Raw genomic sequence first — 11,020 nt, forward strand, 5'->3', positions numbered from 1 at the left:
GTATTAACCTGACAATGTCAAGTGCTCAGCAGAAATGTGAGAATTTGTGTCATATAGATGTTTTGCCATTTGCTGCGTTAGACAGACGGAGCTTTACAGAGCAGCTTATAGCACTTGCTGATTTTCCCCTCACTTCCAAACCATTGCTTCTTGCTTGACTTAGCAGAGCTCACTAACACCGTGCTTTGAAGACAGGGTTACCAATTTCATTTTGATACCTTCTCAGCATTACTACATCTGAATGTTTCTATGCACGTTTATTCACTTACCTTCGTAAAACTTGTGTGTTAGTCCCCATTGTACAGATGAAGGTTTGGAAAATTACCCATACACACAACTGCAGGATATTCATTTTATCATTAACATACAGCCATTGACACAAAATGGGTTATTACAGAAAAAAGTAGCCGTTTACATACACAACATTTAACAAGCACTGATTTTGTTCTGCACAGCAATAGTAACTAACAACAGAAGTGCTTTTAAGTTCTCCTTAAATTCAGCTTGTGGGCTCCTGACTTGGCAAACTGCAGAGCCACAGGTTTTCTTTCATTGCTGTTTTTTTTTTTTGTCCCTCCTTTTTAAACACAGCACTCTTTACAGTTGCCAATGAGAATGGCAATGGTCTAAATGCTGTGCTGGAATCATAACTGATTCCACCAAGGATGGCTGATCACAAGCCCTTCATAGGAAGAACAACAACCTAGAAAACCTCAACCAAAAAACTTCACAGTGATTAATAAGCTATGGCAGCTCGTTTAAGCGTGAGTTTCTCACAGCAGTCTGGATGAGACACTGACTTCCGAGTCATATGAAAAGATGCAATGCAGTTTATGGCAATTCTTGCCTGACCTTATCTATCCTGCTCTTGCTCTCTGCAGGATTAGCAAATTCCCATCTAACTACCCTTTCTCAGTCTCCCATTGCTTTGCAAAGTGATGAATTTAGCAACCAAATTTGGACAAATGTTCTGCAATGGTGCCCAAGGACACTCTATGGAGAGAAGTCGGGTTTGGTGTAAGCCAAAGAGCTAAGTCCATCCATACCTGATGGGAGAAGCTGGCGAGGACTCAACTGCTCTCTCAGAAACACTGTTTCTTGGCACCCCCTCCTTCCCCCACACTCCAGGCAGATGCAGGATCCCTGATCATTTCTTTACACTGATACACCCTAGCTGGGCTTCCAAGCAGCAAGAACAAAGACTACCCGTTTCTAGTGGCCTGATGGCTGAATGCAGCACTATGCTGCCTTTTCTTTTTTTTTTTTTTTTTTTAAAAAAACAATTCCCCTATTATTTAGGGAATTGCATAAAAACCAAGCCCAGACCTTGGAGCCAAGTAAACAAGCAAGGATCTCAAACTTGAAAAGCCTGGCAGCTGAGAGTTGGTAGTTGAACACTGGACCTGAGTGTACCTTCTCCAAGCATCAGAGAGGAAGATGAACAAGACAAGTTCTAATTTATTTTTTCTGCAGTCTGACATATGAAATTTGAACATCAGAGTCTTGTTAAACTGAAGTAACAATACAAGATGTTCTTTTGGCTTTTGAACCAACCACCTGCTCCTTGCCCCACACGCCCTCACCCTCCAGCTCTTCCAGAGTGCTTTTTGTTCTGGAGACCATAAGCAAACATTAAAAATCTAGTAGTAACAATTGTCATTCGTGTTTGATCTGCTTCTTTAACAGTTGCACACCAACAAAAAGACAAATTTACACAATGCTTGTGGTGAAACAAGGAAGCCTTCTCCCTTCACATAAGGCACTTCTGACTATAAAGAGGTCAGCAGAGGAGAGACAAAAGTAACACCTTGTCACCTCTCTTGGTGTAAAGCAGGGGGAAAAAAAGAAAAAAAATCGAAAAAGGAATACAAAGGGGAGAGAGAAAAAAAAGCCCAATCTCCCTTCTATTTAGCAAATGATAAATAAATATAAGGTTGGTAGAAAGACAACAATAGTAGCTTAATGCTAAATACTCTGTATTCATTAGCTAAGACTAAATGACAGTGCTATATATATTTTTAAAGATTTTAATTTTTAAAGGACACAGGATTAAAGCAATATATTTATTTCTAGTTTACAGGGTTCACCTGTCTGATCACTCCTGCCAGTAGAAAAGCTCAGCTGCCACGGAGAGAAGTCAGTGAAAAATTATTTATCTAGAATGGACTTTTTATTTTTGTCAGCCAAACTTCTTTCTAGGTATTTAGTCATTACTATATACTATGCAAAAATCATGTGTGATTAATAACTGGTGACCATTCATAAATGTTTACTGAGGTGAACAGAGCTCGATGACAGCAATTCCACTTTGAACACAGAGATCTCTGTGTGTACCCTGTGCTTCAAGAATGTTACCAAAAGTGTTAACCAAAAAGACTTAGCACGTCTGGGCTCCTTCATTGTTTGTTGTTGTTTTGGTTTTTTAAATTGGTTGCTTCCCTATTTGCTTCCCAGTTTGTAGGTGAAAGAGGAGAGTCCATGACGTCTCATTACATGAGATAAAAGGAGCTACTCCCTAACATTTATGAAACTGCCAGGAAAACAAAGCCAAATCTTCAGTGAGCATCAAGTGCTATACAGTCCTCCAGACACTATGCCCTTAATAATGCTTGAGGATTTATAAACACTCTCTCTCAAACCAGCCTCACTGCTTCTTGGCCCTGCCGTCAAGCCAATTCCCTTTAAGACATCACAATCTTTGTCAATGGAGGTAATATAAGGGTCTCTGTTGGTGCTGCAGCTCTCCTAAAGACATGAGAAGAAAGAATGGCTTTAAAAGCATCTTTGTTTAGCTTCTGGGAAAAGAGGTAAAACCTGGCACATTAAGAGAAGGGATATATCTAAGCTTCACATATGCTATATTTTTAAGTCTTCTCACAATAAATTTGGAAAGATGCCTTAAAGAGACAGGGATGACATTTGAAAGCGAAGGTTTTTATTTGGGGAAGAGGGGAAAGAGCTGCTCAGTTTCTTTATGTAAATGCAAAGTGAGTCACTGCACAGTTATCCACTGTGGATTAATTCACTGTACAGTGAATCTGCTTGTCTATTCAGACTAGAAGGCTTAACTTGTCAGTGTTGCCATGAACAGAAGCTGTCAATAATGAATTCACAGATGCTGGTGATACACGCCTTAGAAATTCAATTAGCCAAAAAACGTGGTAGAATAAATGGCTTTCCTAAATGATGTCAAGGGAGGTCACAGGAAAAACTGTATTTGGCATGTGGCTGTTCAATATAACCCGGGCTGAACAGTTTAAATAAAATTTGTAAAACCATGCTCCCAGTTGCTGGGAGGAAGAAGGAAGAACAGCAGAGTTTCTGCTAGCCTAGACCTATTCACTGCCAGGGTCATGGGAGGGCAGGAGCCTCCCTGCAGCTCCTGTTTCACCAAAAACAAAAAGGAGGGCCAACCTTTCAGCCGAAGGACCCCCTGATTAGCCTTCCCAAGATCCCTTTTTGGGTGAATCTTTCACCTGCATGCAACATACCTCACTGGCTGTTTCCTAAAAGCAAACCAGCTCAACTCTGTTCCCCAATCACCTCTCTTGTACTGTACATCCAGCACACAGGGAATACATCCAGGTGTAAAACCACATTATTTCTTCCTCTTCACTCTCCAGGCTTTAGCACTGAAAGACTGTATCATCAAATATATGTTAATCATTGAAACCAAACAGAAGTAAGTAAATATGGTAATGACAAGCCTGAAACAAGCAGAAAATGAAGTAATGGATTTTTCACTAGAGCTTACAGAGCCATTATCCAAAATGGTTATGCATAGAAAACAGTTAGAGGTCACAGCTTAAAGATACCTACCTCAAAAGAGCATCATTCAGCATACTCACAAAAGGTTTCATCTATCTATCAGCTTCGAAATGGACTAAGCATATAATTAAAACCAGGGTTTTGGTTCGTGCAAAACCATTTCTTCCATTATCTTCAATTCCCTTTTTATTATGTTCTTACTCTGCCACAGATCTAATAGCACTCCTGCACCAGCATGGGTAATGCTACTGGCAGCTGTAGGATTTTTATGGGCATTTGGATTCAGAGTCCTGTGCTCAATGGAAAGTGAGAAAGAAGTTTCATTCAGCATACAGCATCATAGCTAACGCTGCCCTATCTAAAATCATATTAAACCAGAGATACACAAGATGACATAAAAAGCACAGGGATGGGAAAAGAGATAAGATGAAAATAGAAATGGGACCAGGAGAGTTGGTGAAGAACAAGGAAATCTCATTTCTGAAAAATAAGCATGCTCTCTCTCAAAAAAAAAAAAAAAAAAAAAAAAATTAAAAAACCCTACACCCAAATGCCAGGAATTGCAAAGAGTTTTAAACCCAGAAATGCCCTTTATCTTTTTGGCAATGGATAATGAAGAATGGGTAATGCAGAAGGTAAGGCCCTGCACTATTTTACTTCTCCCCCAGGAGTAAAATATCTGGTCAAGCAAATAATGAAATGCAGACCACAGTGCGCTTCCTATTTTGAGGTATGATGTGCAATGCCAAACCTACTTTGAAGCAAATGAAGTCTCTCAGCATGAAAGTATTTTCACAACTTCTCAACAATGTCATTTTGCCAACTTCCTCTCATTTTCCACGAGGCCTACAGCTATTTGCAGCTGATCAACACCCTTTTCCATGAAAAGCAGACTGTACCCACACTCTGCCTTTTTATTACAAAAGCAAAATACAATTTGAAAACTATCTTTGTAGCTCTCCTCACCCAGCTGCCTTAGGTCAGCACTGTGGGATCCTATGTCCCATAGGGCATAGCAATATTCTCAGCGCTGAAGGATGAGCATGGTAAAACTGCCAAACATACCTGTGAACCAAGTGCCTTTGAATTCGCACGAGGCTGAGCCACAAGGCAAGCAGAATCAGTATGCTGGTCCCTTAGAAACGCTGGAACAACGGGCTTCGAAGGACACAACAAAAAAGAGCATGCATTTGCTGAACAACACAGGTACAACAACACTACTCCTCCTCTCCCACTGCTTTACCAGTGTGAGCTTCAAGCTGCTTTAACCTACAGCACGCATCTGAGAAATCCAAGGCTGCTGCCTCCATCACACATGACAAATTAGATAGGTGGTCTTGGGGTCAGCAAAACCAGATGGAGTACAACAAGGAATCTTGCTGCATCAAAATAATTATAAAGGAAAGAACCACTTCTTAACTGCCTGGTTAAGAAGCAATTATAATTCCACCCATCCCCTTCCCCTAAAGTTTCCTAATAGTCTCCCAAACAACACACCTGCTGCTTGTGAAGCCATTGGACCTCACAGCAGGGCCCAAATGTAGGTGAGAGATGCTTTCTGAAACCTTCAGAAAAGCCTTCCCAACCACTCTGACCGCTGTCCTTTCCTTTTTCTCTCAAGTGAAAGCTAGAGCAGACTAATCTAACCCAGCTCAACTGCACCAGTCTCTACCACACACTGCATATGATCTCTAACCAACTCAAGGTGCAGGGAGAACTACACAAAAAAGAAAACCCATATTCTCAGAAGTTTTCTTCCCTCTGGCAAGAGCACCACTTAAGTAGTACAAGAGCAACAGTGTTATGTTATGAATTGCACCTGCTAATCTGCAATACCCTGCACTCAACCTTACTGCAACCAATTGAAATGTCTCAACCTGGAAAAGAGCAATCCATGAAAAAGACCAAAAGAACAGAATGAAAGATGGAAAAGCACCTGAAGACAGAAATCTAACCGCAGATTGAAACTGCAGATTCTAACTGAAGATTGAAATCTAAGCCCCAAAACATTATTCATTTTTAAAAGGGGGGCAAATGAAGAAGCTAGTGTTTTGCTCTCAAGAAAATAATACATATTAGGAAGAAGCTGTTCTCAGATGAGCAGGAATAACCAAAGGTTTAAACGCAACACATTTTGGTCTTTGGCCCAACTGCCACCTCTTCACTGCAAAAACTGCAGCCTCCCATCCCATGTCTTTTGCAATATCCCTCTCAGTCCTTGGCAGAGAAAGGACAAGTGTAGTGACTAGAACGAAGGTTGCCTGAGCTTGAGCTTGATGCCTAGGCTGCTTTCTGTTGATAAGAACAAACACATAGCGGAGTTCTGCTTGTTTTGCTCATAGCTGGGACAAGAAAGAGGGTATCTTCTTTGCTCAAATTCAAAATTTTACAAAACTTTTAGAATCTTGCTTATCATTGAGAATTCCACCTCTGCACTAAATTTACTTAAACCTTCAGAACTTGCTCAAAAGGCATCTGATGAAGCGGGAGACAGAATGGTGTCATGCTTCCCAAGGAAGCTAGGCTAAATCCATCTGGCAGAAATCTACAGGATGTTTTTTGTTCACATTAACACTTTCCTGAGGGTCTACAGTGAGATCTTACAAACTTACTTAGGAGAACCCTGTGGTGTTTGCAGTCACTTGTCACAAAGCCCCAAAACCTTCAACCTACGAGGTGACCAGAGAATTCACTGCACAGTCAGCTGTCCTAATATTCAGTAAGGACTTGGGGCTTCTACCCATCAGCACTCAGACTGAGTACTGACACTGCACATACTAACCGCAGGTGCATCACCACTTGACCTTCTCAGCGTATCATTTCCCCCTTCTCCTTTTCAACAATCTTTACAGGCAAAACAAAAATCATAGCAACAGAAGCAGTCTCTCTAACCACAAAAACTGCTGCAGCCTCACTGAGAAAACGGCAGAATCATGGCAAGCGTTGCATTTTCACCATCCAAACAGGTATCTCATCCAGGCCAGCAAAAGCGGACCTCAAAATGCACCTTCTAAACATGATAACGCGTGCACAGCCATCATTGCTTCCGATAGTCTCTGCCCTTCAATAACCTGTTCTCCCACAGCTGAACTTACCCTGCCGGCAACAGAGCCCCCCAACAATTGCACTCACCTCTATAGGCTCAGAAGGGATTTCCAATTTGGATAGTTTAGCTTTGGCGTTTGCCTTCAAATCTGAGATTTTTTCATAGGGTTCTCCGTGGTATTCCTCCAGGAGAGGTTTGAGCTCTGGTGATTCAACTGGTGCCTGATCTTGGCCATCCATTGGTCTGACATAGGCAGTTGGTTTCTGCTGCATTGCACTGGTTTTTGATGGCAAAGGTGGGGGAAAAGTCTGAGAGGAAGGCTGAGTGGTGCTGGTCAGGTTAACAGCTGAGCTGTCTCGACTTTCCTTCTCCTGTGATCCTGTCACTAGGTCCTGAGATGATTTTGTTTGACTGTAGGTCGGCCCATGACTTTTGTTGCTGTTCTGTGACCTGGAATTGATATGCTGGCTGGAATGTAGAGGTGACAGGGGTGCCACTGGAGAAGACAAAGATGACAGCAATGGAGAAAGCGCCAAAAGGGAGGCCTGCAGTTCATTAGCACGACCTTCACCAACCACACGCCTGTCATTTCTCTTGTGGTGAAAACCTGCGTGACTTTCCTGGCCACCACGACTATGTTCTTGACCTTGGCTCCGACCGTTGGATAAGCTGTGACTCTTGGCGTGCAAACCTGAAGCTGATTCTGTTTTTGATTGTGCCTTTTGGTAGTGAATGGAGTGGCTTGGAGGGGGAGCAGCTACAACTGTAGGTCCCATGGGTGGATGGCGGGTTGTGCGGTGGAATGAAGATGGTAATGTATGGCTGGTCTTTTCAGGGAAGTATGGGCGATCAGGCTTTCCTTGTGGGATCAGAGGAGCAACCCTTTCTGGAATCCCTATGAGATTCTGATGGGATTTGTTGCTGATGAGCTCCTTGACCTCCTCATAATTGCCCAGCATGTTCTGAATTCGGCTTGACAACTCATCTTCTTTATTAGTCTGCAACAGAAGAACAGAGAGGGGGAAATTTAAAAAGCACGACCCCCTACCCCAAGAGATCCAGCTCAAGAAGAGACATTCTTCAGGATCTTATTTTAATCACTGTGCATCACAAGTGAAGTTATGCAAGCTCATCTTGATCTTGCATGCAGTCTCTCCAAAGCAAGTAGGACTGCTCTAGTCAGTATTAGCTCTTCTGAGCCAAGATTGCAGGTGTGCCTGCAGGAACACTAACATCAGACCAGTTTGTTTCAATCACAGCTGCAGACAGACAGGCAGCCAAGCTGCTCTTGAGCACTCTCCCTCAAACTCCCAGACTACAGGAGGCCCCCAAATGAATGTGCCCAACCAAAAGTCCGTACTGCGCTTGTACCATCTACGGAGCTTTAAGCACATACTCTGATGAATTTAAGTTAAGCAGATGGGAAGATGCTGTGTTTGCATGTATCATGCTCAAGTCTACTATACTGTACGCAGAGGCCACAGCTCTCCTCTTCCACCCCAACCCTCTTTCCTCCTCCCCCTCCACCATGTGCCCCCCCTACCATACCTTGTAGGGTTCTGCAAAGAGGGGAGTCTTCTCAGGGAACTTGTCTTTCTCTTGCAGAGCCTCCTGATTCCGCCTCTCTTTCTCTCGAATACGCAGCAAGTTTCTGTCCTCGTTGTACAAGCTTTAGGCAAGAGAGAAAGAAAGGATAACACTGGTTTAAAGGGTTAACTATCAACAAGTATCTACTTTGTGCAGAAACCGTGGTTTTCAGATAAGGGTATACATCCAACATGAAAGTAATTTTGAAATCCACAGGGTGGTTATAGCTGACAAATCAGTTATGTCAAGTATTTGCTGTACCGCATAGTAATGTAACATACAAGGTACAACATGCATCCTTCTCAGTGATTTCTACTCCTGATACTATACATCAAGAAGGCTGGGAAGGGAAAAACTATCCACCCATTTAATTGTGAAACCCAAGTTAAGAAGTCAACGTGGGTGATAAGTGCACGAGCTGGCAAATCCAGTTGCAATGATCGATGTGAAAACTGGCATTCTTGGTCTCTTCCAGACTTCCGCCCCAACTCTTCACCTGAGAGTAAAAAATAATCCACTATTTTGAAGGTGTTGCCACTTTCAGAGATCGAACTTTGCCTACTTTATAAACAGGCTTGAAAACTTAGTCTCTACTTTAAATGAACATTTGGAAAGCTGCTTACCTAGCAAACCATGTAGTTACATTTAAAGCAATCACATAAATGTATTTAAAGAGAAGGTCTCAGAAATTTGGAGAACACCAGGTCAAATCCCCGTATTCCTCCTCAACCACATACGCATGCACTCAATTCCACCACATCAGAACAGCAATAAAGCTGTCACATGCACAGCAGGATGACTTCATAGAAAACCAGATCCTTTAAACTACATCTCCTCTGCAAAAAAAGGGAATCTATTGCTCTAATATTTATGGACATTTGGGAAGAAAAAGCATGCAGGCATAGTATGTGGATGAAGGAATTTCTCTCCTTTCCTATTTCTACTCTGCACGGTCTACTGCATACATAAAATTCCTGTATTCTTCTTAGTACACTAAACTTCTCAAGTGTCCCACTTTGGAAAGGGAGAGCCTCGTCTTCCTCACCAGTGACATTTTCTCAAATACCACCCACATAATCATCTACTGAAATTTTAAGCATCCCTAAAGGAGAGACAGAGGACTCGCTTTGCTGTAACAGTTAACCAAGAGGTCTGACTACGGCAGGGGGGGTCTCCTGACTCAGTGGGAGCTCTGGAAAACGATGCTGTCTGATGGCAAATTTCCATATAAGGAACTGCAGCAAGGATGTACTTGTGCCGCTAAGTCAGAAAAACATATTCAGGGGCTAGAGTGTGCACATTTAAAATAGTTTCCAACTTTGTTAGTGCTGAACTGTTTCCAAACATAGCAAAACAGAAGTTTCCAGTAAGCTCTATGTACTCCGCTTCTGCAAAAGATGCAAACGATTTTAAAAATTAAAAAAAAAAAAAAAAAAAAGAGGAATCACAGATCACTGATTCAGTAAATATACGCAATCCTTCTGTTACAAACAATATATTATAGAAGCATTTCCTCTGTACATCTGATGTCATTTTGCATGTGAGCAATTTCATATCTATAATCACTTAGTTCGTCAGTTGCCCTGTGTGTGCCAGGAAAGCTTTGTGCAGCCAGATATGGGAGATACCAACTGTAGAAGTCAAAAAATTAGGAGGAATTATAAGGCAAACTAGAAGCAATCTTGGCTACATCTATTACTTGAAATTCTATGCGTGCAAAAGATTTTTTAAGTGAATGCATTTCAAGTTTTTTAAACATTTTTTTAAACATATCTGTTCAAGTTATCTGAAAATTTTTTACTGAATGCAACACCATTTTCTGAACATTCCAGGAAGTAAAAAATGATTCTGTTAATATCCTTCATATAAACGTCAATAAATGCCCTTAACAGCAAGCATGAAAAAAAACACAAAAGATGGTTTTAACAGCTAAGACACTGGCTTTTAGCGTGAAGGAGACCTCTGAAACCTCCTCTTCACCAATTTGTGACACTGTGGCCCAGTGTCAGGAACACCAACACCAACTGTAGAACAAACTTTTTTTTTTTTTTGATGGGCACAATCAATCAGCTCCTCTTCCCACACCAGTCCCCAGTCCATTTCCCCCACAGCTGCAAAAGCACTCAAGTCAACACAGTGGGGAGGGCAAAGGAACAAAACCCTTGGTGGCAGTCCTCGCTTCTTGCTCACTAGAGATGAGCCTAGGTGTGGCATGCCAATGTTGGGGGAGAAATCGATAGCCCAGCTCAAGTGCATCTACACCAATGCACGCAGCATGGGCGGAAAACAGGAGGAGCTGGAAGCCACTGTGTAGCAGGATAGCTAAGACTTAGTCGCCATCACAGAAACATCTCATGACTGAAGTGCTGCAATGGATGGCTGTAAGCTCTTCAGAAGGGACAGGCAAAGAAGGAGAGGCGGTGGGGTGGCTCTGTATGTTAGGGAGTGTTTTGATTGCCTAGAGCTCAATGATTGTGATGATAAGGTCGAGTGCTTATGGGTAAGGATGAGGGGGAAGGCCAACAAGGCAGATATCCTGCTGGGAGCCTGTTACAGACCACCTAACCAGAATGAAGAAGCAGATGAAGCGTTCTACAAGCAGCTGGCAGAAGTCTCACA

General features: G+C 42.2%; 1 protein-coding gene across 1 annotated transcript in view; it reads right to left on the reverse strand.

Annotated features, from left to right (window-relative positions):
* Positions 1–8,483, reverse strand: part of AFF1 (AF4/FMR2 family, member 1) — a gene marked incomplete at both ends in the record, with an annotated part of 49,403 nt that extends 40,920 nt beyond the window's left edge. Inside the window, 2 exons of the mRNA XM_009578750.1 lie at positions 6,901–7,812; positions 8,363–8,483. Of these exons, the coding sequence (XP_009577045.1) occupies positions 6,901–7,812; positions 8,363–8,483 (1,033 nt within the window). The remainder of the gene's footprint in view (positions 1–6,900; positions 7,813–8,362) is intronic.
* Positions 8,484–11,020: the final 2,537 nt, after the last annotated feature.

This window comes from Fulmarus glacialis, unplaced genomic scaffold (assembly GCF_000690835.1).
Source record: "Fulmarus glacialis isolate BGI_N327 unplaced genomic scaffold, ASM69083v1 scaffold9635, whole genome shotgun sequence".
NCBI lineage: Eukaryota > Metazoa > Chordata > Aves > Procellariiformes > Procellariidae > Fulmarus > Fulmarus glacialis.